A 27,805-nucleotide genomic window follows, 5' to 3' on the forward strand; every position below is an offset into this window, starting at 1 on the left:
AATACGGAGCCTGGTGAGAACAGGAGAGAGTGAAGTTAAGGCAGGGAAAATGCTCTTCCATTCCACAGAAGCCATGCACACTGATCTAGATCTGTTTGGTAATAGTCTCATCTTCCATATCACAGAAAATGTCTCTGTGATCACACATTCCCTTGTGGGTTTTGTTTGTTTGTTTTTGTTTTTTAATTTGGCCACACTGCACAGCTTGCGGGATCTTAGTTCCCCGATCAGGGATCGAACACAGGCCCTCGGCAGTGAAAGTGTGGAGTCCTAACCACTGGACCGCCAGGGAATTCCTACCTTGTGTTTTTAAAATTAGAGATTCACTGTGGTTAGAAGGGAAACAGGTGTGCTCACACTCAGAAAACTGGGCTTTACCCTCCGGGTGTGTCGAGTCTGGCTGTAGCCTTGGGCCCGTCACCTCCTCCCTGACCCTCGGGCCTCTTGGATGCACAGCATTAGCTGCCCTGTGATGTCTTAGAAGGTTAAATAAGGTGATGTCGACAGGTGCCCAGCCAAGGATTTAGCGACCTTTCGGTAAATATTTAAACTGAATCTATATTTGGACACCAAGTGAAAACTGAAGAACAGAAAAGCAGTCCTTTTGGGGGGGCTGTTGTTTTGTATACTTTCAGAGGGTGCAGCAAAAGGAAGTTTACCAAAGGTATTAAATCCTAAACTTTAACAAACCCCCCCCCCCGAAGATATTGTAACAAATAATCCATAAAACAAACAGATACAAAGCACAAGTGCAAAGATGTTTGCAAAAATACATGGCAATTGTGATTAGAAAAAAATAGTTGGTAAACATTACAGAAACCCTCCTTTCAAACGCCTCAACAGATCCTTTCTAAATCAGTTACTTGGTTTTCATATGATCTGGGAGAAGATTATATAATTTCAAAAGTGTCTGTAAACTACTCATTTGCATCTGATTTCTCAATGTCTAATTTGTTCATCAGCCAAAACTATATGTATAAAACCGGCTTTTTAATCAGCTCACAGAATGTGTGGAAGAAAATTAATCTTCCATTATATGAGAGAAGAATTCTTACATTCAGAATTATTATGCATTTTGCACTTGATACAAGGAGGAATGATTTACAGAATTATGTTAGCTTGTGTCTATAAACATCCACTTTAAAAACTGCTGCAAATCCAAGGTTGGTGTGCTGCATTTTCACACCCCCAGGAGCTGACGCGAACTCGGAACAGAGTTTTCATGGCACACGCAGAAGAGGGCTTGAGCAGGTTGCTAGGAGAATAAGGCATCTTTGCCTTTTGTCCTCATTTGGAAAAGAGAAAAAGAAACAGTGGCTGGCTCCATGGGAAAATTCTAGGGAAACCGTTCTTGTGTGGCTGTATTCCTATCAGGCAAGGGGAAGGAAATTTCCACCAAAGCAGTGGAATTTCTGCACGGGAGCCGGCCCCTCCCCCTGCTCTGGCCACCTGAGTCTTAGCCATATGCTGATACCCACGCTGTGTGGGCTCAGGAATTGGTAACTTTCACAGGGTCAGTTCCACTCCTGAGTTTGTTTTTAACAAGTAGTGCAGGAAGTAACTTCACCCACGGGGGCCTCAGTTTTTTCATTGGTGCACGAAAGGGACTCAGGTCTCTTCCGTAGTGTTGATTCTGTGACAATCTGAGACCAGACTTCTAACTACTTCTCTCCAGCACAAATCTTAGGAGCTGGAACCCTGGTCTGGAAGCAGACTGATCCTGGTGGAGTTGTTTCTCTCTGACAGCCATCAAAAGGACTTGCCCTGGGCTTCCCTGGTGGTGCAGTGGTTGAGAATCTGCCTGCTAATGCAGGGGACACCGGTTTGAGCCCTGGTCTGGGAAGATCCCACATGCCGCGGAGCAACTGGGCCCGCGAGCCACAACTGCTGAGCCTGCGCGTCTGGAGCTTGTGCTCCGCAACAGGAGAGGCCGTGATGGTGAGAGGCCCGCGCACCGCGATGAAGAGTGGCCCCCGCTTGCCACGACTAGAGAAAGCCCTCGCGCAGAAATGAAGACCCAACACAGCCATAAATAAATAAATAAATAAATAAATTTTTAAAAAATTAAAAAAAAAAAAAAGGACTTGCCCTGTCCAGCAATCCCATGTCTGGGTATATACCCCGAAGAATGGAAAGCAGGGTCTCCAAGAGATATTTGCACACCCATGTTCATAACAGCACTATCTACAGTAACCAAAAGATGGAAGTAACCCAAATGTCAGTCAGTGGATGAATGGATACAGAAAATGTGATGTACATTCATATATATATATATACACACACACACACACACATATACACACATACACACATGCATGCATATCATTCTGCCTTAAAAAGGAAGGAAATTCTGACACATGTTGCAACACGGATAAACTTTGAAAACATTATGCTAAGTGAAATAAGCCAGTCACAAAAAGATAAAAAACTGCAAGATCCCACTTATAGGAGACACTTAGAATAGTCAGATTCACAGAGACAAAGGGTAGAAGCATGGTAGCTGTCAGGAGCAGGGGTGGAGGGGGGAGGGGAAGTTGTTGTTTAATGGATATCTTGTTTCAGTTTAGCAATTTGAAAAGAGTTCTGGAGACTGAATACATAACAATGTGAATATACTTAGCACTACTGAATTGTGTACTTAAAATTGGTACCAAGGTACATTTTATGTTATGTGTATTTTACCACAATGGAAAAAAAAAAAAAAAAAAAGACTTGCCTTAGGAGACCCCAAGCCTCCACCTGGGCTGGGGACCTTGTCTTGCCCACTTTGTCCTGGCCTTAAACAGAGGGGTCTGTGAACTTGGATGAGGAAGCATTTACATCTTTAATTTCACTAAGCTTTAATTAAAATGTGGCATTTCCTTCCATTACAGATGTAAATAATAAATCACAGAAGTATCAGCAGTATCTGAGACTTTGTCACTGAGAGAAATCAGATTCTTTCCTATCACAAATGTTACAAATTCCTTAAAATATTGTTTAGGTTTATCAGCAGTTCAAAGTTCTATTAGTAGACTGGCTGCTACATCTTGTTAATTAATATGTTAATAAAGAAGCACATATATTCCTATATCATAAACTGTTAAATATCTTGATAATTCTAATTCAATATAACTGGTTTCCTTCATAGTCCTATGTCTTTTATTGAATGACTTTTAGAATATTAAATTAAATTTTAGATAAAAATGAGAAGAGCTCACAGTGCTTTAATTTTCCACAGAGAGGCTGGGTTTTTTGTTTTCGTTTTTTTGGGAGGCTGGTCACTGAGCATGTGTTGATGTGGATATATCTGAGGGACAGCCCATGATATATTTCACTGAAATATGCAAAGCCCGTGTCTGTTTCCATTGTCCTGTCAGCATCAGTGGAAGGCAGAATCGAGGCCCCCAAAGATGTCTGTGTCCTAATGCTGGAATCTGTGAAAACGCTACCTTAAGTGGCAAAAGGGATTTTGCAGATGTGACTAAAATAAAGATCTTGAGATGGGGAGATTGTCCTGGATCATCAGTGGACGCAAAGTAATCACAAGGTCCTTTAAAGAGGGAGGCAGGAGGGTGGGAGAGAAATTTGAAGATGCTATGATACTGGCTTTGAAGATGGAAGAGGTGGCCACACACCAAGGACCGTAGGCAGCCTCCAGATGCTAGAAAAGCCATGCAAACAGATTCTCCCCCGGAGCCTCCAAAAGGAGTGCAGGCCTATGGACACCTTGATTTTAGCCGCATGAGACCCATTTCAGGCTTCTGTCTTCCAGAACTGAGATAATAAATAGGTGTTGTTTTCAGCCAGTAAGTTTATGGTAATTTGTTGCAGGAGCCATGGGGATCAGATACAACATGGAAACTGCAGAAGAGTTATGCTTAGCAAAGACACCTAGAGAGAAGGCGGGGGTGGGGGGGGGTGAGAGGTTTGCTTATATGTTTGTCCTTTGAGAAGTAGTACTTCCTTGCTGTCTTCACAAAACAACAAAAGTTTCACAGAACAACTGTTACCTTTAGACAGCACTCACCCCCACTACCTATGATGCACTGATATTCTATTCTATTTGTTCTATTCTGTTCTATTCTATTGTATTCTATTCTATTTGTTGATAAGATTGGTTTCGCAACCTCTTAAAGAATCGTGACCCATAGAATGCATCTCTGAATAACAATTACTCCTTAATTTAGGAAAATATGGTGATTTTGTGTGTGTGTGTGTGTGTGCCCCCAGACCTTTATCCAAAGGAGTAAAGTAAGTTTCATAAAGTGTCGTGGTTTGGGGCAAATTCCTTCCTGGTGATTCAAGACAACTGGGGCTGTGAGGAGAGGAGCAACTGGCCTCCAGAGAAAGGAGGGCTCGAGGGCAAAGGTCAGGAGTGAGAGCTCCACATGGCAGAACCAAGGCACTTTCCAGAAAAGTAACATTCAGGGTTCAGCTTCAATTTGCTCCCATCTACCCTGAACTCTGACTTACCCCGTCCCACTTTCTGTTGCCCCAAGGTTTCTAAGAGTCCTCAAGAACCGCACTCCCATTTCAGTGGCAGTTGGAGAAATAAAACTTGGATTTCATACAGGAAACATTTTGCATTTTCAGTGGGATTTTGAAAATCTTGATAAAATCATATAGCATCCATTATTAATTTTAAGGATAGCCCATAAACATGGAAATCTTTTTTTTTTTTAAATAAATTTATTTATTTATTTTTATTTATTTTTGGCTACGTTGGGTCTTCGTTGCTGCGTGCAGGCTTTCTCTAGTTGTGGCGAGCGGGGGCTACTCTTCCTTGCGGTGTGCGGGTTTCTCATTGTGGTGGCTTTTCTTGTTGCGGAGCACAGGCTCTAGGCGCGTGGCCTTCAGTAGTTGTAGCACGTGGGCTCAGTAGTTGTGGCTCGTGGGCTCTAGAGTGCAGGCTCAGTAGGTGCGGTGCATGGGCTTAGTTGCTCCACGGCATGTGGGATCTTCCCAGACCAGGGCTCAAACCCGTGTCCCCTGCATTGGCAGGCGGATTCTTAACCACTGCGCCGCCAGGGTAGTCCCATGAAAATCTTTTTTAAATGACCTTGAGCTAAATAGTACTATTGCTCATTTTGTTTACTCTGCATATTAGGAAGATATTCTTTTAACCCTGCAAATAAGCACTGACTGACCTAAAAATGTAAGTGCAAAAGAAATGAAGCCTTTAAAGACTGTGTTCATCTGTGTTTCTGTTTTCCATCCCTTTGCCTCAAGAGCTGTGGGGGCCTTTGGGGGGATTCTGAGCATGTTAGTAGTAGGTGACTTATCAGGTTACACAAATCTCATGAGTTTCAAAGGCTACCTGGCACTGAGGGGTGTGGGTGGGTCCAAGGCTGACTCTGGGAACCCAACATTTCTTTTGAAAACCCTTCTAGTTACGCATAGGTAGGTTCAAATGCAACTACTATTACACTTGACAACCCCAAATAGTAAACAACAAGTGCATACTGAACACTGGCAGCGTCTGTTAGTGTGTTATAGGCAGAATAATGTCCCCCCTCCACACCCCAAAGATGTCTAGGTCCTAACGCCTGGAACCTGTGGATATGTTACCTTACATGGCAAAGGGGAATTAAGGTTGCAGATGGAATTAAAGTTATTAATCATCTGATCTTGTAATGGGGAAATGAGCCTGGATTTTCAGGTGGGATCAATATAATCATAAAGGTTCTGACAAGTGGGAGGAGGCAAAGGAGGGGGTCAGAGTGATGTGACGTGAGAACAACTCAACTCACCTTTGCTGGCCGTGAAATTGATGGAGGAGGGGGCCGCAGGCCAGGGAGTGCAGGCAGCCTTAGGAAGCTGGAAAAGACAAGGAGACAGATGCTATGCAGAGCTTACAGAAAGGACCGTGATGTTGATGCCTTGATTTTAGCCTGATGAGATCCATGTCAGACTTCTGACCTATAGAACTACAGGATAACACATTGGTGTTGTTGGTGGCAGCAGTAGAAAACCAATGACTCTGTTTCAGAAGGTGAGTCATGGGCACCAGATAAGGGCTGCCTGGAGAGGACAAGCAGAGCTGATGGGGGAACTGGATTCTCTCTCAAGGGGGCCCTTATTCAGGGCAAATGTCAACAAATGATGAATCAAGAAACAAAAATGTCATATATTCTCACACACGTATCAAGATTCTCATACATTTGCACAGGTTCAAGGATCCCCTCTCCGTTAGTGTCTATTCCTGTAGAACAAGTCACTCTTAAATTTAGAGGCTTAAAACAACGATAATCGTTTATTATCTCTCAGAGTTTTGATAAGTCCAGAATTCAGACAAGGCACGAGAGAATAGGTTGTCTCACGCTACCTTACCTGGGTCTCAGCTGGAAGACTTGAAGCTTGGGTGTTAGAATCATCTGAAGGATCTTGTATTCACACGATCTTGTAGCCTCTCCATGTGGCTTGGGCTTCCTCACAACATGGTGGTCAAGGGCCAGTGAAAAGTGTGGAGGAGGGGTGAGAAAGATAAGACCAGTAGGAGGTGTATTGCTTTATATGAACCATCCTCAGAAATCCTGCATCACTGCTTCTGCTGCCCTCGATGGCTGGGAAAGTTACACGTACAGAAAATGTGGACGCTGCCCCTCTATTTCTTCCCTTAGAGAAGTGGAGTAAATCAGATCTGGATTATTTGCTTACTATGGCCTCGTGAACTTGGGAAAGTTGACTGTAGCTCTGATAGCAATAATAATCCAATGTTTTAGGGGAACTCCTTGTTCCATTGCTGGGATAATACCTGCAGTTGACAAAGCATTTGCCCACATACCTTATTCAGATGTTCACAACTGCCCTGTGAGATGTCACTGCTTTCTTCCCTGGGCCAAACAACTGAATGAAGAACACAATTTCAGCTAAAGGGCTCGATTACATGGCCAAGGATGGCGTGCTCCACTGCACTAATAGCCAGCTCTGCACTACCTTCCAACAGTAGGATTATACAGCCACACCTTTGCCACATAACTCTGCAGGGTCCTCTCATGGTGGGTGGGGTATTCTTCCCTCCCCTATTCTGGGCACAGTCCTGTGACCTGCTTTGGCCATGGGGATGTCAGCAAATGTGAAGAGTGCAGAGGTTTGAAATGAGCTTGCCCAATGGGGCTTGTTCTCCTGAACTTTCCCAATCACTAAGAGACGCACATGCCTCCTGAAATCCTGCAGTGCCAGGAGGAGAATGAGAGCTACATGGAGTAGAGAGGCATGGCCCCGCAGAGCCCAGTCTAGATCAGCCTAGAGCTCAAACTGCAAAAATGCCAACACACTTTTGTGTGTTCTGGTCCTCACCCCAGAGTCATTTCCTCAGAGAACAAAATGCAAGATAAGGAAATTTTATCTTGGCCCTTTCTGAATTACCCCTCTTCCTGGTCCCTGCTCTCCTCTCCTGCCCTATGTGGCCCCTCCCCACCTCCATCTGGAGCCCAAAGCCTTTGTGAGACGCTAGTTCCTCACAACGACCCTCTGCTCTCTGCAGATGACCCCATGAGATGAAGCAACCTCTGTCATATTACAGTCTACACACATGTCAAATAAAAATCTCAGAGCTCCCCAACCAAGCGTGCAAAGTAATCTAATGAAATCAATTCAAGCTCAGGTAAATAGATAAAGCAATAAGAATCCAGAGACACAGAATATTTTATAAATTTTCTAAATCACTTCTTAGAGATAATTTAGGTGGAATAGCTATGTAGCTATGTGTAAGGGCACCTGTGCAGGCTTGGGGGATGGGGAGCATTTTGATGTTTAAAATTATGACAATAAAGTTTTTCCCCTGGAGGACACAACTCACACCGCTTCATTTCAGGAGAAAGTAAAGATATATGGCTAGGCACTAGCAGAAATGCCCTAAATTTACACTTTTACTTAGACATGACTGGAATTATTCATCCAACTGTAACTCAGTCACTGAATGTTTGAGTGTGTAAACCCTGTGTTCATGTGCGTGTGTGTGTTGGGGGGGTGGTTCATGGCCACCTTCATTTATAACTATTTTCACTCTCTGTTTACAATCTCTGAGTTGGATTCAGAAATTGAACCCCAAAAGCAATGCCTCTTCTACAGACAGTCCCCTGGAATGGAGGCTCTCTAAGGGCAGGCATCATCTTTTTCATCTTTCTATTTCTAGAATGTAGTACCTGTCTAGGACAGAGTAGGTGATCAAAGAAGATCTGTTGAATGAATAAATGAGAGAATGAATGAATGAATGAATGGGATGGTTATCAGGCTTTTCCTTGATACTTCTGGTGACAGGAGAAATTCACTACTTTGAGAGCCAGCTTGCTCTCACAGTAAAGTTTTCACTCACAAATTAAAGTCCCTGGAAGGACTATCATATCAAAATTGGCCCGAATTCTTGGCTGTATTCACAGTAAATACCACTGGGTCTCATGTCGCTAGAAAAACTAACTTTCATTTCAATTCAGCTAATATTTATTGAACACCTACTATGTGCCTGGTATGATGGGAGGGGAGCCCTTACCTTAGGAGAGATATTTACTATTTTTTTTTTTACTATTTTTCATCAGTTAACTTGTTGAATATTCATTGCCCCTACAGTGACCAAGGACTGTGCAGAAGAGGGATGGTCCTTGTCTTCATGGAAATTACAATTTAATGGGGGAAGCCATTAATTTGATAAGCATTTATTGGGCACCTACTATGTGTCAGGCACTTATAGGTGCTGGAGCTAGAACAAGGAATAAAGCAGATGGAAATCCTGGCCCTCATAGAGTTTATATTCTGGTTGGGACACAGAATACACCCCAGATAACTAAGTAAAATATGTACTGTATCAGATGGGGATGAGTGCTAAGAAAAAATTTAAGCAAGTGTATTAACTTCCTATTGTTGTTGTAACAAATTAGCACAAACATAGTGGTGTAAACAACACAAATTTATTATCTTATAGTTCTGGAGGTCACAAGTCAGAAATGAGTTGATAGGACTGGATTCTTTCTGGAACCTTTAGGAGAGCATCCATTTTCTTGCCTTTTCCAGCTTCTAAAGGCCACTTATTTTCTTTGGCTCATGGTCCCATCCTTCTATCTTCAAAGCCAGCAGTGTAGCATCTTCCAACTTCTCTCTCTCCCTCTCATCCCTGCATCTATCCTCATAGCTCCTTCTCTGACTCTGACCGTGATGCCTCCCCTCTTATAAGACCCCTTGTAATTACATTGGACCCACCCAGAGAGTCCAGGATAATCTCATCTCAACATCATTGACTTCATTGCATCTGCAAAACCCCTTTGCCATGTAAGATAACATAGTTATAGGTTTCAGGGATTAGGATGTGGGCATGTTTCGGGGCCATGATTTTTCCTGCCACAGCAAGGAAGGAAGACGTGAAGTGTTGGTGAAGAGGGATGCCATTTTAGACAGGATGTCAGAAGAGGCCTCACGGAGAAGGTGGCTTTGGAGTAAGGTGTGAAGGAAATGATGGAGCTGCTGAAATTGCTGGGGGAAGAGCATTCCTGACAGAGGAAACACCATGTGCAAATACATGAGTCGGGTGTGTGCCGGGTATATTTATGGAACAGCAAGGAGGCCAGGCAGCGTGGCTAAAGAGGGGAGAATGGGACAGAAGGACAGATGCTGTGGTGGGAGGTGTACCAAGAAGCTGGGGGAGATAATCCTCCCTAGGTCTCTTGCACTTCTGCATGTCTGAGTGAAGAGACATGGACTGCCTTTGTTCTTTTTAAAAAAATTTTTTGGCTGCATTGGGTCTTTGATGCTGTGTGTGGGCTTTCTCTAGTTGCAGCGAGCAGGGGCTACTCTTCGTTGCAGTGCACGGGCTTCTCATTGCGGTGGCTTCTCTTGTTGCGGAGCATGGGCTCTAGGCATGCGGGCTTCAGTAGTTGCAGTATGCGGGCTCAGTAGTTGTGGCATGCAGGCCCTAGAGTGCACGGGCTTCAGTAGTTGTGGCACACGGGCTCAGTAGTTGTGGCTTTGACTGCCTTTCTTCTGAACTATCTTTTCAAGAACTTTTGTAGAGCAAACAGCCTTGGGAGATGAAGATAGGGTTTCCTGTCACAGTTATAGGGCAGAATGCTTACTGCCCATATAAAAGATTGGGGTTCTCTAAGCTCAGGGCTCCTCTCCTATAGGTCAGTCCACTATATGTGCATCTGGACCTCTTGGCCCTCTGGGAACTGGGGCTCCGTTAACTACCAGCTCATGAAAATGCTGATCCTCTAGCTACTACTATTGCTATGAATAATAAAGTCCTTTGTTTCTGACCCGGGAGGGTCGTGTCTTTGGCAGGCTACCTTGTTAGCTTACAAGTAGGGGGAACCATCACACCCCGCACAGCTCTTGATAGGCTCTAGTGTGTGTATGGCTTTGGAGACCACAGTAAGGAGCTGAATTTTACTCTGAATGGGACAGGAGTCATGGGAGGGTTTTGAGCAGAGGCTTAACCTGACCTAACTTGGGTTTTATAAGGGTCACCAGGGCTGCCTTCTTGAGAACAGACTGTAAGGGCACAAGATAAGAAGCAAGGAGATCAATTGCCAGATCAATTTCCTAGCAATAACCCAGAGGCAAGATGATCACGACTTTAGCAGGTTGGTGGCAGTGGAGTGGTGAGAAGCTGTGAGATTTTGGATCTTGGGGAGGTAGAGCTGACACTATTTGGGGTATGGGGGAGAGAGGCCTCAAGGATGGTTGTTAGTCTGAGCAAAAGGAGGCCTGAAGTTGCCCATAACTGGAACAGAGAAGATTTCAGGAGGAGCAGGAGGAGGGCATAGCAAGAGTTCAGTTTGAGACACGTTAGATTTCAGTTGTCAGCGGGCATCCAGGAGACGCTGAGGCAGCGGTTGGATATGAATTTGTGATTCAGGGTTGAGGTCTGGGCTAGAGACATGAATTTGAGGTTCATTAACCTGTGTATGATATTCACACCCAAAAGACAGAGATTCCCCGCTTATAGAAAAGAGACCCGGAGATGAGCCCCAGCGGCTCTCCATGTTTAAAGGTTACAGGAGTAAGAGGGGATCACAAACAGGACTGAGAAGCCGGGAAGGTAGTGGGAAAGCCTGGTGATCATGTTATCCCAGCAGCCAGGAGAAGGGTTCAAGGAGGGGAGCGACCAATGACTGCTGATACGTTAAGTAAGATGAGGCCACATTGTCGGCATCTCAGTTACTACAGTTAGGTAGGATGAGAGCAAAGCCAGAGGCATATCACAGAGGGAGCCGCGAACTCTGCCTCAGGCATCAGGGACCCTGCTGGGATTTGGGGATAAGGAGGAGGGCATGAGCAAGGGCTCAGAGTGCTGAAGGTGGTCGGCACATTTGTCTGGGGGAAGTGTGAGCCCAAAGAGTGTAACCCAAGCAGGCTGGATACCAGGGTGAGTAAGCCACACGCAGGCTGCACATGAACCAGGTGAAGGCTCAGCTGGCTTTGATCAGGGATGCCAGGGCAGCGGACTCGCGTTTCCAAAAGGTCACTTGGATGGGCGGGGGCAGGGACCAGGCCGGTGCGCATAAACTTGGCGCCGGTGCTCAGCACATCTGCAACTATCCGGTTTGCCTCGAACCTGCGGAATTAGCCTTCTGCGCGCGCTGGGCCCACTGCTGCAGTGCGGTCCGGGCCCGCGGGGTCCCGGGCGCTGAGCTTACGCGGGGATTGGGGTGGGTGAGCAGGCTGGGGACCCACATCTCAGTTTGCTTGTTTTTTTTTTTTTTTTTTTTTTTAATTTTAAAGGAAAAGGATGCCTAGGGAGACTCCGTGGTATTTCACAGCACCTCGTGTCCCCGTCTAAACTTCACTCCTGGCCTGTGAATACCCACGCCGCCACGGCTAAGGAGGCTCTTCGCCTTCGGGAAGAAATTTAGTTTATTTAGAGGAAGCACTCGTGTCACTTTCGCAAAAGGAGACAGCAAGTGAAAACTGGGGCTGGGGGGAAGGGAGGCAACAAAGTGCGGTCGGGGGACACGGCGAGTCGCAGAGACTCCTCTAGGCAGCCGCTCAGAAACAAACAAAAACGCGGGCGGGGTCGCGCACCGCCTCCCGGGTCCCGAGGCGGCGGGACAGCCGCGGGGCAGCACAGAAACTCGTGGAGAGGCTGGGGCAGGGGCCCGGCCGCGTCGCGGGTCTGCGAGCCCGTCAGCCCAGCCCCTCGCCCCCGGGGCCCCGGCCGCACGCGGGCCCCGGGCGCCGTGCGCGCCTCGTCCCCGCGGTCCCGGCGGGGCGCCGACGCGGCGCGGCGCGGACTACAAGTCCCAGGAAGCCTAGGGGCAGGCGCGGGGCGGAGCCTGGCGCAATTCCCCGGGATCCGGCGCGCTGGGAAGCGCCGGGGAGGACGCAGCGGCGGCGGGCGGCGGGCGGCGAGCGGCGAGCGGCGAGCGCGCGGGCGGGCGGGGCGCGGGCGGAGGCGGGGCCGACGTGGGCCGGAGCCCTGCGTGCCAGGGAGGGGGCTGGCCGGGCAGGCGGCGGGTGGCGCTCGGCGCGGGCTCCGCGGTTTGCAAGGCGCCTGCGGCTCGGTCCCGGCTCGGCGGGCGGCGCACGGCGGGCTCGGCGCGGGGGCCCCGGCGCGCCGGGCGGCGCAGCACGCAGCGCGCGGACCCACGCCGCGGCCGGGCGCCCCGAGCGGCGCGGCCGCTGCCTGGGGGCCGGCCCTCGGCCCCGGCGCTCAGAGCGCGGCAGCTGCCTGGGCTTTAATGGCTGCTCGGCGGGGCAGCGCCTAGGGGTGGAAAGCGGCTGCGGCGCAGGAAGGCGCCCGAGCGAGCCTCCTCCGGGGCCGGCCGCGCCCGCCGCGGCGCTCCATGGGGGCCCGCTGACCCGGGGCGCCGGGGCCCGCTCGCTCGCCCGCCCGCCGGCCGCGCGTCCCGGCCATGAACTGAGTCGGCGGGCCGGCCCCGCGCCTGCTCCGCCCGCTCCTTTCTTCTCGCGCCTCCTCCGCCCGCCGCCGGCGGGCCCGGCTCCCCGGGGGCTGCGGCGCCCCGGGCTCGGCGACCCGCGGGCCCCGGGGCGCGGGGCGGCGGCGGCGGCGGGGGGCGCGCGGCTCCGGGCGCGGTGCCTGCACCATGAACTACCAGCAGCAGCTGGCCAACTCGGCTGCCATCCGGGCCGAGATCCAGCGCTTCGAGTCGGTCCACCCCAACATCTACTCCATCTACGAGCTGCTGGAGCGCGTGGAGGAGCCGGTGCTGCAGAACCAGATCCGGGAGCACGTCATCGCCATCGAAGGTGAGGGCCGGGCCGCCGCGGGGCTTCTGGAAGGCGCGGGGGAGCGGGCGCGCGCGTGTGTGTGCGTGCGTGTGTACACACGCGCCGGGCCGTGGCACGCGGCTGCCCCGCCGAGTGGGCACTGCGGTGCTTCTCACCCCGCAAGGCCGGGCGAGAGCGGAGGGGGAGGCCGAGGGCCGGGCGAGCGCGCCGCCAGCTCTGCCAGGGAAGATGGATCGCCGGCGATAATGTGCTAATGGGCAGTAGAGTCTCCGGTGAGAAAGTGGCTCCGTGTGGCCGCGTCCTGGGCCACCCGAGTGACCCGGCCCAACCCAAGCCCCGGGGCAGCCGGAGGGGTTGGCGCCACCGGACCGCGACAGGTTACCAGGCTGGGGCCGAGCGTCTTGCTGGACGTTGAAGAGGTCTTTTGAGAAGTGTTGCTGCTGGGGGCGAGGCTCTGGCTGGGGTGTTTAGGCGGGCAGGGCCAACCCCTTTGGCGTGTTTGGCCATTTCGGGGGCACAGTGGAGAGAGCTGACCTTAGCCGGAGCGGAGAGCCAGCCCCCGCTGCAGGCTGCATCGTGTCCCGGTGCTGGTCCACCTGCCCCTGTTCAGAAGCTGGCTTCTTGTATGGCGTGTTTTCTACCAAAAGTCCTGGGTCACATCAGAAGAACCCTCCCTGGGGGGGTCTCACTGTCACATACCTGGCACTGGGAGGCCACCCACCCTTCCTGCAAGTCAGGCGAGGCAGTGATCCTAAGGAGCCCTGCAGCCGAGTCCTGCCTCTCCTGGGCCTGTGCTTTCTCGGGTTTACCATGGCTGTTATTTCTCTGCTACTCAGCTTCCGGTTTGTTCCCTTGCTTCCCTTCTCACTGCCATTGGCCAATGATGGTAAAAGAACTGAAGGGTGGGTTGTCCATAATATAGAACTGTCCTGACCAAAAGCCATTCTGGCCGCAGTTGAGGAACACTGGGAAGGTTCTAAGGCCTGGCAGGAGTGTGTCGGGAGCCCAGCCGCAGGCATCGCCCCGCTCCCCTCCATCTGCAGGTGAGGGGGCACTGGCCTCAGGAGAGCGTTGCTCTGGCGCCGTGCTGCCTGAGCTGCTCACCCCAGAGTGTCTTGGTTTGACGCGTGACCAGTTAGGTGGGGAAGGTGGATGTGGCGGTGCTGATCCTCTTGGCATTTGGCAGCCCCGTGGACTTGAACAGCATCCCGGGCAGGATGCTCATTGGCCGCCTGCATCCACAGGGGACTTGCTAATCCCGGGGAGGGTCTGAACAGCGCTCCAGCCTTATGTGGGCCTGGCTCTCAGAGCACCTGGCCGCCCTGTTGGCGATTTAAGATGCTTCCAGATTCCTCGAGAGGCAGAGGCTGCAGTGTGGCTCTGACAAGACTCGCGGGAGGCCGTGGGACCGGCACACGGCTGCTGATGCTGGGTGAGCTTGCAGAAACGTCCCTCCAGAGCCGGGGCTCTGGCTCCGTGGCCACCCAAGTGAAGGGCTCCTGTGCCTGTTTCCGCTGTTTCTCTGCAGCTCTCTGGCAGCATCCATAGGAGTCTGATGATGAAACACTTTGAAAGCTGGTGACTAGCACTGAAAACACCTGGCTGAGAGCACCTAGTCTCTGTGCAGAGACCTCTGGCTGAGTGTGATTCATGCTGCCTCGTTTTCATTTCCCATCGCGAAGCCCAGTTCTGGGGTCTCGGGCACCCCCCGCGAAGCATTTTGACTTTCTAGCAAGAGGATGTGGTTTCATTTTTGTTTTCTTTTCCTTCTTTCCTAAAAAAACCAAAACATTGTGTGGTTCCTAGATGGTGGTTTCTGGTAGCTTGCTGTCTACCTGTACTATGTCAGACTTTAGGCCCCTTCTTGGCTGGAAACCTTGTTATCATTAATAAGATGCATAATCAGTGATGAAATCCTGCTTGGGACTTTGGCAATGCTATTATTTTTTTGTTAGAAAAAGGAATGTTTATATCGTGTCAGGGCTGTGGTTAATTTAATGAGGCTTAAGAACCATTCAAATATGATTCTGTTCTTTGCATTATTATTAACGACGATACCACTTTTTACTTGTATAGAACTTTAGCAAGCATGCTCTTGCATTCATAAGCTGGATGTGGGGCTGTACCAACCCTGTGAGAGAACGTGGGCCAGCTTCATTCAGGGAAGGATAATGACCTCCTGAACGTGTGACTGAGGTCAAAGTCGGGTCTGAACCAAAGGATCCTTTGAACCTAGGTCTGCAGCCCCCCAAAGAAATATAATGCCCCTCCTATTGAAATGTAAGTTCATTTGTTATAATGCCCCTCCTAATGAAATATAAGTTCATTTGTTATAATGGAATGTTCTCACACACTACCAATTTTAAGATACGGTTGTGATTTATATCTACATCATTGATATTTTGGAAATTGAGAAGATTGCTCAATTGTGGCAGGATGACATTTTTCCTGTGAGGAGAGAAGCATGCAGAAATAGTTTTGTGCAATTGTGTAGGATATTTCACTCACACCGAGTAGGAGAGCATTGCCGTGGGGTACGGAGACTGCAGACGCATTTAACTCTGCTGTAACTGAGTGTGCGCCCAGAGGATCACAGTACCTCTAAGAAACACACGCAGATCTGCCCCTGCCTGTGAAGCTTGCAGGTGAGGATGGTACAGTAGCAAAACGTAAACCTCTCTGAATTTTAAAATAAGACCGTTTCCAATCAGGAAAGTATACGCACGTCATAACAAATGGTTTAAACATCGCTTGCCTCAACAAACAGAAAATTGCCTGCATTTTAGAGGAGATGCAGCTAGGCTTTTTTCCTTCCTCTGTGTGTACCTACGCAAAGTTGCAGTCATACTTACAAAACTACCTGATTAGCATAAAGTGAGCACTTTTCAACGTTATGAAACAATTTCAAAGATACGATTTTTCACGTCAGCGTAATATTCCAGCGTTTGACTGTGCCATAATTTACTTAAAATTTGCCTGTTTTCCGGAGTCTTTCAAGAATTGTTGGCTGTTGGAGTGTGGAGTGGGCTTGTCAAAGGGGAGGGTGTTTCGGCTAATGCTCATTTCACAGCGATTCTAAGAGGGTCTAGACTGGAAAGTCTCTTAATGATGGGCTGAATTGTATATATTTTAGTCGAAAGAGCTCACCAAGATCCCCAAATCTGAATGGGTCTGTGACCCTGCTTGAAGGCATGGGGAATGTGATTTAGTTCTCAGTCCTGTTTTAAAACATGACCTTGCCAAAAAAAAAAAAAAAGAAAAAAGTAAAGTGTTTTTTCAAATCTTTACTTCGGACTTTGAGAGATTTATTGTTTTTCTCCAATCTCTGGAGTTTAAGGAAGCATTGCCTGTTGTTTTCAGATTGACCTGGTCAGGTTTCTGGGCTGTCCCCCAGGGGCGTGGCCGGCACCCTGGGTGTCCTCCATGCCTGGAAATGAACGGGGACCAGCCTGCCTCCTGGGTGAGCAAGCATCTTGCCTAAGGTCCCCCCTCCAGTTCTCCTTTAAAAAGCCCACCTGGGGTTGATGGGTTTGAGGTGAATGAGTCAGCTGCCTTTCTTGTTAAATAAAGCTTGTTCTTCTAGTACGGGTAAAGCCTCTGTTAGCCATTGCACCTTGTAATTCAGCTTGCCTGCCGCAGAACCGTGATGCAAACGATAACCCGGCCGGCTCACTCAGCCGGGCCGGGCCGTGGTCGAGCCCCTAACCAGCATTCATGCCTCCACGCTCACCAAGCAGCTGCTCGGGGAGGGGGACACCGAGTTCCCCACTGGCCCTGCCGGTGGTTTGCGTGGCTTCCTGGGAGGGCTTGGGGAGGTCACAGTGGCCCAGTGCTCGGCAAGAGAACTCCGCCTGGCACCCCTGGTCAGGGCACTTACACAGGGGCGTTGAAGGGCTGAGCCCCGGCATTTGGGGAGCCTGGGAAGATGGGGCAGGGAGCCCCTTTCATCCCACGATGCAGCAGCTCTGTTGAGCGCCTGTGTGCAGCAGAGCGCCGAGTGCTTGACCTGCGTCATCTCAGTCCATCCTGTGATGATTCCATGACACACATGCCACCTTGGAGGCCCAGAAAGGGTGGGAAACTTGCTGGAAAGAGATGGGCTGGGATGGTCAACCTCATCGCTGGCTCTCTGGCCCTTTCTGAGCTAGGAATGAAGTTCTTGGTTATTCATAGTTCCCACAGGCTGAGTGTACAAACCATCCCAAGCACGTGTCCCCTTTACCCAAGACAGGAAGGGGTAGCGGATGCCGCCACTAACCGAAAGCCTTACGCTCTCTGTGTGGTTGCTTACCTCGGCAGAACTTCTGCAAGAGTTTGTTTGCCTGTAAGAATTTATTTAATCTGGTTGGGGCAGGTGTGTGTGTTTAAGGAACAAATCCCTTCTTCCTGCCGTGAATGAGCATAACCCTTCCTGGACACTCTTGGCCATGTTCGTAATCTTTCAGGCTTCATACGAGCTGTAAGTTTGGGGCCTTTTTGTTATTGGTATGAGTGTCACAGTCTCCTCCTTCAAAATAATTCTCGGGTGGCGGGCTGTCACTTCCAGCTGAAATTTCATACCTTAACGGCCTCCGACCCTTCCAGATTCCGGGCGTCCCTTCAGCCTGGCTGAAGTCAGCATCTTCCCTGTCTGTCCCAGGCCCCAGCTCCCAGCAAGGACTGGGGGCCCTTCGAGGAAAATCAGGTCGTGCTTGTGTTCTGTCTCCTCAGGGATGCGGTGTGTCGTGTCTGGCCCTTGGGGGACGCCCGGGAATTGTTTGTCGAGCGGGTGACTTGTCAGAGGGGCTCACGTTTTCTCCGGCGTTTGGGTCCTCTTGCCCCTCACTGGTGATCTGAACAATGTTGAGCCTCTGGCAGAAGTGACGGTGTTTTGATATTTGTCACAAGAGCACAGGTGTTAGGGCCGGGGTGTTTTTGGGTCTGGTGGGTTAGCCTGGGTGGAAACTAAATGCCGTGTGGTGTTTGGGTGGAAATGAAGTTTTCTCTAGTGCATGTAGGGGAAGAAAAAGATGTGCTTGCTTAATCCTGGCAACTTTTTCAACCTGGCTCTCGGCAAAAGGGTGGTGTTTCTTCCTCCTGGGTGTAAGTGAATTTCAGACGTAGCGTCCATACCGTTGATAGGGATGGATGAGTGACAGGCTGGGTGGCTGACGTAGTATCTTCAGTGGAACGTTGAGAGCCTTGGTCCTCGAAGTTAAGCGCGCAGTGGAATCACATGGAGGGCTTGGGAAAACCGGTTGCTGGCCCTGCCCCCAGAGTTTCCAGTTCTGTAGGTTTGGAGCAGGCCTGAGAACGTGCTTTTGACAAGTTTCCAGAGGATGCTGGTGGTGTCGGCCCAGGGACGGCACTTGGAGAAGCATGGCCGGGGAGGGGAGGGAGCTCCGGTGGCGGCGGACTGGGCGTCGTCTCTGGGCCAGGGCTCTGCGCGGTGCTTTCCGTCAGCGGAGGGGCGTCCTCCTGTCCTTCCCTGTGGGTGACAGCAGCCCAGGGCGTTGCTTCTGGTGACACAGCTTAAACGCAGTGGAGGAGGCCCTGAAGCCCAGGTTCGAATGGGTTCAAGTCCAGGTTCACTCTGCTTCCACGGTGCTGACGCTGAGCCCCCTGCAAGGAGCGTGGCTGGTGGGTGGCGGACATTGCCAGGGGCATCCCTTAGGGAGGGAGACCGTAAATCCCAGTCCGGGGCTCTGTGGGCTTCCCTTCCTGTGTCTCCGCGGTCGTTGATCTTTAGCGTAGTCTCCTGTGTGTTTAAGTGGGGTTCTTCCGTATTCACTTGTTATGATAATTTGGCAGGTGATACATTTTGTTTTTGTCGTGCAGCTAAAAGAGCGTTTCTAAACAGGGGAGCTGTATGTTATTAGCAGCTTAAGAAGGCTGTGTGGGGAGCCTGGTGGAAGTGACTCAGAAGGGAGAAGCAGCCCTGGCAGCTGCAGGAACCTTCACAGCAGAACCTGGAGCCCTGTTACTACCACCTCTGTTGTTGTTGTTGGTTTTTTTGTGTGTGTGTGTCTCAAACTGACTTTTTATTTTGTTAAGACTAAAATCTCTTATTTTGCATCCTTTTTTCCCGTGTACCCTGCAGGTGTTTACAGTTGGTGCATCTCGCTCTGGCTTGTTTGAACTACTGATTTGGTCCTGTCTCTTGTTTCTCGATGTTCCAGCAAACTCGTGTCCCCCACCCCTCCCCCGCACCCCCTGCCCAACACTCCAGATTCTTTGAGGCCTTCGCCTAAGTGATTGAGTTTGGCAAAGCGGATCAGGCTGAGTTATTTTTAAAATCCAGGGTTGGGGGTTCTGATCTGGTGCTTAGCCGCATAATTCCTACCCTTTGTTAAGTACCTTTCTCTGAGAAGGAAGATGTACTCTGCAGATGTTCATCTCTAATCTCTGCAGCATCTGTGATTTTCCTCGGGTTCTGAGCACCAGGCCCGGTCTGTGCTGCTCTGGGCCCCGTCCTTCCGGGAGCTGCGGGCCTCTGGGGCTGAGGGGGACGTTGGCTCCCATCTTGTGGTGTGGGAAGCCTGCCCACCGGGTCGCGGTGATGACCCATCCGGGGGCAGGGCTGGCATCGCAGTGGGTCCCACCCACCCCTCCACCTCCCTGTGCTCTCTGCTCACGACTGACCCAGGCCGGCGGGTCTGTCTTGGTTGCACGTGGCGGCCAGGGAGGGAAGGAGAGAAGGTACCTGCCCCAGCAGAAGAGATTTGTTACTGGACCCTTTGAGCAACCGGCCAAAGAGCTTGTCTGTGTGCGAGGTTGGGACATTTCCACAAAGAGCGGACTAAATATAGGCCGGAGGATTGGGCCCAGGGCCCGAGCGGGGGCTGTCATCGCTCTGATACTGTTTCTCCCACTGCTAATCAGAACTCGCCACTGGCCCTGAACAGGTGGCCACCCTGAGCTCTCTGCGAACAGACTGGTGTTTTTGTTTAACCAGGGGCTCCTTTGCAGATGTCACACTTCTCCCGCTGTTTGATGCGGACTGTCTTCTTTTGTGCTGCGGTGTTGGAGTGTTTGTGCAGTGTTTCTACACGAGCGACTGTGAATCTTCAGAAACTGCCTATGCCGTCTGGTTGTCATTAGCGTCCTGGTTAGAAGCTGCTTTTTTTTTTTTTTTTTTTGAAAGGGTGGGAAACACTTTTCATGGTTCTGGGAGAAGAATTCCAAATAATTACCGGCCATGTTCACAAACGATTTATGTTTGGTCTTAGAAATGTCAACATCCAGCAGGCTCTTGCAAAGACAACCATGTCCCTTTCCAGCTTAGCACACAAAGCTACTGTTACCGGATCCTCAGATAATAGTCTTAAAGGGGGAACGGTATCTCCAGACAGTGAATTTAGTTTTCATTCAGTGAGTTTGAGGTGATATGGACATAGTCTACCAGCAGTACTGAGCATACGACAGAAAAAAAAATTTTTTCCTGAGTACCTACAACAAAACAAGACCCACCTTAGTGTCCTGAAAGTTTTTATTCCTTCATATTCTCTGTGTGAGGGCAGATGGTGGCCGTCAGCAAGATTTGGTCTTATAGATGTGGTAGCTACTGGCTCCCTTTTGTAATGAAATAGAAGTGGATTTGGAGAGAGCGGATTGCCCTGAGAGTCTGCTGTTTGTGTGTTCAGTTGTCCTTGTCTGAGGGGGAGAACTGGCCTATTTTCCAGGGAGGGGACTTCGTGGGCCTGCCTGCCTGCCCTTTGCTGTGGTTTCCAAAGATCTGGGTGCTGCTGTGAGCAGTGACTCAGTCTCCTCATGTCGTGACCCCGCTCCTGTCAGGTCAGGCTGGTGAACCCTAATTTCAGACAAACAAACAATTGTTTCAGTTTTAGCTTCGACGATCAAGCCTGGATCTCTGATTTTCCGTATGTTACTATTAGGAGTTTGGGATTGGAGGGATTGAGACCACTTCAAACGCCCTAGTTTTTTTGAGCTCTTTTTTTTTTTTTTTTTTTTTTTGGCATAGAACATAGATCCAGAAGGATGCCCAGGTCATAAGGGAGGGCGTTTTCACAAACTGACCCCATGGGTACATCCAGCATCCAGATCAAAAAACCTGAGTTGGCTAGCGCAGGGCGAGACTCATCTGTATTGCATGTGGTTGGAGCTGGTTGCCTCCGTTTACTTCCCTGTTCTCCCGATGATGGGCATTTGGGTGGTTTCGTGTTCGGGGCTGGTGGGAATAGGGCTGCCGTGCCTTTGGTGCCCACGTGTCCCCGTTCCTGTTGGGGGGTGCACGCCGGGGAGCCAGCGCTGCGTCCTGTTACCCCTTCTCGCAGGTCAGCGCAGCTGCTCCTGCACCTGCTCCGTTGGTGGCCCCCGTCTGGAGACCTTTCCTTGCTGTTCAGGGCTCATTGCAGACACTCAGGATGTGGCTGCCTGCTGCCTCTGTCCTTTGCTTCTCCTTCTTTCCAGCCGTTTGTCCAGAAACGAAGAGTCAAGTGCTTAATACGTTTCCGGCACTGTCTTAGACGTTAGGTTTTTAGCTTTGGATATCTTATAGGCTCTTCATTTCCTGTTAATGGAATAAGTGTAGCTTTGTAAGTGGAGCAGTGAGAGTGAAATCCTTCACCAGGAAGTGTTTTCCTTGAAACTGCGGATGGCGCTATTCCCCCGGGACTGGAACGGGGTCCCCTCGGCTCTCCCTGGCTCCTGCCCGACATCAGTGGTCAGTGGGGGTCCTCCCGGCTGAGCCCAGACCAGCCCCGAGTCCATCTCACACCTCGGCGCCGGGTTTTAGGTGACCTGTGCGTCTCTGTTGGCATGGGAAGGGAAACTCCTTCTGTACTCCCCGTCCAAACTGATCTGTGGTCTTAATGGTTACGTATTAGCGCTCTTCAGTCTCTGTGGTTCGTAGCAATTATGCGGAGACACAAAAGGGAAAAAGATCAGCGAAGTGTTGGCAACTCTCTGTTACTCCCAAGGGGTTATTTTCTTTGTTCCTCCGGCTGTGTCCTGGGAGCCGCCCATCCCCCTCCACAAAGGCCACGCTCACGAGGCCAAACCCGGGAAGCTGGTAAGGACCCGAGGGCCTGAGAGAGAGAGCGGAGTGTGTGCTTGTGTGAACGTCTCCAGTGGCTGTACAAACGCAAATATTTATTTCGAGGGATGGGGGTTGGGAGGGCCGGGCTTACCCTCACTTTGTTTAGTATGGGCAGTGGCCAGTATGAGAATCAGTAGACCGGATTTTATCGAGCACCGACAGTGGGCAAAGCGCTCTCTTTGCATCTGGGGGTACAGGCAGGCGTGTGGGCTCGGAGCCCCTCTCCCAGCGCAGTCGGGCCTAGCCCAGGAGGCCACACTGGTCCAGACTGGGAGAAGCAGGTGGTGTGATGCAGGGGAGGGGAGTGGGATTAACTGGACTTGGAAGCTGGGTGGGAATCAGGCAGTGGAGGCTTTCCGGGCGGGTGGGTAATAGGAGTGGAACATCCAGAACCCATTCTCTGCAGCCTGCGGGGACCTGGGGAGGAGAGGCCGGAGGATGGAGAAGAGCCCGGTGAGCCCCAGAGAGCATGCTGGGAGTGCTTTTATTTATTGGGCCGTGGAAATTACAGATTATGGATTTCCATTTGGAAAGGGTTGTGCCGTGATGCTCGGCTGTTACCAGTCAGGATAGAAATGCTGGTGGTGGCCGGTGGTGGTGGGGAGTGGCAGGGAGGGTCCACAACTGGGCTGTCAGGCTTCCCTGGTGGCGCAGTGGTTAAGAATCCGCCTGCCAGTGCAGGGGACACGGGTTCGAGCCCTGGTCCGGGAAGATGCCACATGCCGCAGAGCAACAAAGCCCGTGTGCCACAAGTACCGAGTCTGCGCTCTAGAGCCCGTGTGCCACAACTACTGAAGCCCACATGCCTAGAGCCCACGAGCCACAACTGCTGAGCCTGCGCTCTAGAGCCCATGAGCCACAACTACTGAGCCCACCTGCCACAACTACTGAGCCTGTGCTCTAGAGCCCGTGAGCCACAACTACGGAGCCCACGAGCCACAACTACTGAGCCCACAAGCCACAACTACTGAGCCCGTGTGCCACAACTACTGAGCCTGTGCTCTAGAGCCCGCGGGTCACAACTACTGAGCCTACACACTGCAACTACTGAAGCCCGCATGCCTAGAGCCAGTGGTCTGCAACAAGAAAAGCTACTGCAATGAGAAGCCCACGCACCGCAATGAAGAGTAGCCCCCGCTCGCCGCAACTAGAGAAAGCCCGCATGCAGCAACGAAGACCAATGCTGCCATAAATAAATTAATTAATTAATTTAAAAAAAAATTAAAAAAGAAAACAAAACTGGGCTGTTGCAAGGGGAAGTGGGGGCCTGGGCAAGGGAGCAGGGAAACAGAGATGGGCCCCCGAAGATGCAGGTACAGGCCTGAGGTTGCCTGTGAGTCTCGGGAGGACGGAGCGGGAGGAGGGAGCGAAGTTTGATGCAGGGAACGCAGGAGTGGGGCCGTGTTGGGGGATTCCACCTCTAGGTGCCCTGGAAGCCCTAAGGTGTGGGCCGGGGAGGTGCTCAGCCACAGCAGGGCGGTTACCCGGTTCCCTGGGATTGGTGGTGGGAGGACCCTGCCCCTGCAGGGTGGGCTCGGGTGTACAGATTCACGAGTCACGCCCGTCTGTCATCCAGGCTGAGGGGCAGGCATCTGGGATGTACGGCAGCCAGTTCCTCCCCTGCAGAATCTTAACTGGGTGTCTGAGGGGCACGGCAGCCTCTTAGGAGTACAGCTAGCGTGCATTGCTCTCCAGGAGCTGAATCAGTCTGCGGGGGGACGTGTATGATTGAGCCTGGGCTCTGGTGGCCCTGCGGTCCTGCTCATCCAGCCAGGTCATCTCCTGGCCACCTGTGCCTGCCCCAGAGCACGTGTCCCATGGTGCTGGACTGGTGCCTAAATCTCTTCTGTGTCTGTGTCTCCCTCTCTGTCTCTGTCTCTGTAGCTATACCGTATCTGTCTATTAGGTGTGTATTTATTTTTTCACTTTATGGCTTTAATCCGTAGACTTGTAGAGCCACGTGCTGGGAGCGCGGAGGCGAACAGGCTGCTTGCTGTGTAGGTCACGGCAGGCACAGGCTTCGGGCCGGGTGTGCAGTGGGCTTGGAGGGCTGGAGGGGTTGCCCTGAGGAGCCCAGGAGCTCCTGCAGGAAGCGCTGTTTGAGCCCCAGAAGATGGGACGCTAATGCCATTTGGGGCAGGGGGTCGCTGACCGGGCATCTTGGCATCTCGCTTCCGAAGGAGGCCTTTGGAAACTCTCATCTCGGCCCGAAGAAATCTCACTGTCTTCACACAAAAAAGTGTGTTTCTATTTTTTTTTTTTTCACTTGGATAATTTCAGTTTTACCCAGGTTTTTCAATTTGGACTTGCTCTTCTGGTCATCTTATTCTGGGGCATAAAAAAATTATATATCTATCTCTTCTTGCCTGCTCTCTAAATCTAGAGTTCCCCCCTGCCAAACCTCCGAAGCCCCAAACTCTTTCCCTCAACTCCTTGCTTGGCAGGAGAATTGTGGGGTGGGGGGGATGTTGCATTAGTTTCAGGTGTACAGCAAAGTGATTCAGTTATATATATATAACTGAATATATATGTATTATATATAACTGAATATATATATTCTTTTTCAGATTCTTTTTCCTCATAGGTTGTTACAAAATATTGAGTATAGTTCTCTGTGCTATACAGTAGGTCCTTGTTGGTTATCTATTTTATATATAGTAGTGTGTGTTGTTAATCTCGATACAGTTCAACCTTGAACCCAAAGGGACACTTTGAATTGAATTGAATGGTAGGAGCTCAGATCATGGGCAGTTGGCTCTTGTGCTTCTGTCTGTGCGTCTTGGGGACCCTGCCCGGATGGCGAGCTGGGTCTGGACTTTGTGGCAGTGCTGCTTTTTCTGAAGTGGCTCAGAATTCCAGACTCAGACACCAGAGCCTGTGTTTCTTCTAGAATCCCAGCTTCAACTTCTGAGGGGATGCAGGTTGAAGAGGTGCACTTCTAGGATTTTCAGTTTCCAGGTCACCTGCTTGGACATAAAAGAATCTCAGCGCGGTGCAGTCTCCCTCATCCGGGAAGATGGGACCCTGCTCCACTCTATGGTATAGACATCTGGGTGCTTTGTGTGGCACGGGGCGTGGCAAGGGAGACCCCTCACCTGAGTCCACGGAGCCCTCACCCCCTGGGTGGACTGCAGGCACCCCCTCTGGGTCTCTGTGTCCCACAGCCTAGGGTCTGGGGTTTGTGTGAGCAAGACATTTTGCAATTAAAAGAGATGAACATTGTTTACAAGTTGAAGAGGATCTCTTTTCCTCAGCATATTGTGATGAAAAATTTCAAACGTGGAAGAGTTGAAAGAACGTTCAGAGTGAACTCTTACATACCCATTGCTTTGCTTCTCCGCTAGTTAATGTTTTGTATATCTCTCCGTCCAGAGGATGATAATTCAGCAGACATTTTTAATAGAATGCAGGGTTTTCCTAGGCTGGCTCCGTGCTGGCATGGAATCCAAAGGATTTCTGGAAACGGTACCGTCTGGGTGTCGTGGTGTCAGATTCCAGGTGCAGTGCAGGCACAGCAGGGACAAGGTGCTTATTAAGTGCGGATTGAATGTGAAGCGTCTCCTTCTGCAGGGGAAGTTGGTTTAACTTGTGCTTCGGAAGGACAGTTTTTGTTGTTAATCTTTTTTTTAATTTATTTTTTAAATCAACTATGCTTCAATAAAATTTAAAAAAATTAAAAATTTTTGTATTTTATTTTATTGAAGCATAGTTGATTTACAATGTTGCATTAGTTTCAGGCGTACAGCAAAGTGATTCAGTTATATATATATAACTGAATATATATGTATTATATGTAACTGAATATATGTATTCTTTTTCAGATTCTTTTCCCTCATAGGTTGTTACAAAATATTGAGTATGGTTCTCTGTGCTATACAGTAGGTCCTTGTTGGTTATCTATTTTATATATAGTAGTGTGTGTTGTTAATCTCGATACAGTTCAACCTTGAACCCAAAGGGACACTTTGAATTGAGCTCTGACTTGAATTCTATGGCTGTGCATGTGTGTATTTGGGAGGACAGCCCCACTTTGGGCCTTGGTGGTTTTGGTTGATGGGGTGGCATGCCATCCTCTTTGTCCAGGACTTTGGTTTTAGGAATAGTCCATGTGTTGATATGGAGCACAGGCATTTTCTTGTTGGATCATGTTACACCATGATCACTTCCTGGAAGCAGAATGATGTTGTGGAGGACCACAGCCCTGATGACTCTATGTGACTGTAGGGGGACAGGCAAGCCTAGCCGGGGGAGCCAAGACAGGCTCCTGCCTCAGTGACTTGCTGTGGAACCCTTGGGAAACACATGTGTCCCTTTCGGCCTCAGTTTCAGAGTCTAGAATCCATGGTGTTGAACTGTGATTGAGCTCAAGTTTCCTCCAGTCTCCAAAGTGACTGCCACTGTCCCATCCATTGCTCCTCAGTCCCTGAACCGACCTGGTCTGGTAGAGGTGGAGGAGAGGGGATGGGGAGGGTGGGGAGGAGAAGGCTTGGTCAGAGGAAACCAGATTGTCCCAGGGCATTGTGTTCAGTTGTTCCACCCACAGTCTTCTTTCCCTCAACAAACCCAAGAGTGAAATTTCACTCAGTAGAGTAATAGCCAAAAAGGGAAGAAAACATATTGTATGTGTGTACGTAATCCATGTAGTACGTGGATGATCTAGCACTTGTGTGCCTTGTGTAACGGGTGCACACACGTTGAAGGCCTTGTTACGACATCTGAGAGTGTGCAGGGGTCTGCAGAAGGAACCCTGTCCGTGATAATGATCTCCAACATCTCCACTATACCCTGGTTCCCCAGACTTAGCCAGAGATAGGAGAAGCAGATGTGGAACTGTCTGTAATCCTGGCCGCGCTGTACCGCTGTCACTGCGGTGAGCACACGGTGGATGCTGCAGGTGTGGTTAAGAGCCTGTGTGTGTGAGGCCTGTATGCTAGGTGTCTAGTTCAGCTCTCATTCACCTCTCCAGTTTCTGAGTTTAGGGAGCATCCTGGGCTGAACTGGGAGCCAGATTATAGTGTGATTCCTGTCTCAGCAGCGTTAATTACAGTGTTAATTACAGAACCTGATTCGGCCCAAATTCCTGTTCCCCAGACTGGGCCCATATGGGGCATGTCTTCTGGGTTGTCCTTGAGCCAGCGATGACTTCACAAAGGGCTGTTAGTCCGTAGCCTCCTCCTCATCTGACCCCCTGCAGCTCCCTCCACATCCTGCCCAGAGCTGGCCTTTGACCATGCAGCCTTTCAGGGGGACTGAATCAGCAGATTCCTTCCCCTGTATAGTCTCTCGATGTCTTCGCCACGGCTCCGTGCTGCTGTCTGCACGTCACAGGGTGCATCTCCGGGCTGCACCCAGGTTATGCTGGCAGGTCAGACTTTTTTCTCCCCGGACTTGAGCCTTCAAGCCATCTTAGCTCACAGCCCTGCCTTTGCTTCCAAACCAAATTTCCATTTGGTGAGCCTGTGGGTCTAAAATATCCAGCCAGAGCCCTGGGTTTTTTTTTTTTTTTTTTAATAGAGAGAAAGTCTTATTTATTTATTTATTTATTTATTTATGGCTGTGTTGGGTCTTCGTTTCTGTGCGAGGGCTTTCTCTAGTTGTGGCAAG

At 50.2% G+C, this 27,805-nt stretch overlaps 1 protein-coding gene across 4 annotated transcripts in view; it reads left to right on the plus strand.

Moving 5' to 3' along the window:
• Positions 1 to 12,903: 12,903 nt before the first annotated feature.
• AGAP1 (ArfGAP with GTPase domain, ankyrin repeat and PH domain 1) overlaps positions 12,904 to 27,805 on the plus strand; it is a 550,747-nt gene continuing 535,845 nt past the window's right edge. For all 4 annotated transcript variants that reach the window (XM_082466340.1, XM_082466341.1, XM_082466330.1 and 1 more), the window contains exon 1: positions 12,904 to 13,182. In XM_082466340.1, the coding sequence (XP_082322466.1) occupies positions 13,020 to 13,182 (163 nt within the window). In that variant the 5' untranslated portion in view covers positions 12,904 to 13,019. The remainder of the gene's footprint in view (positions 13,183 to 27,805) is intronic.

Source organism: Balaenoptera physalus (assembly GCF_965194825.1).
Source record: "Balaenoptera physalus genome assembly, chromosome: 6".
Taxonomy (NCBI): domain Eukaryota; kingdom Metazoa; phylum Chordata; class Mammalia; order Artiodactyla; family Balaenopteridae; genus Balaenoptera; species Balaenoptera physalus.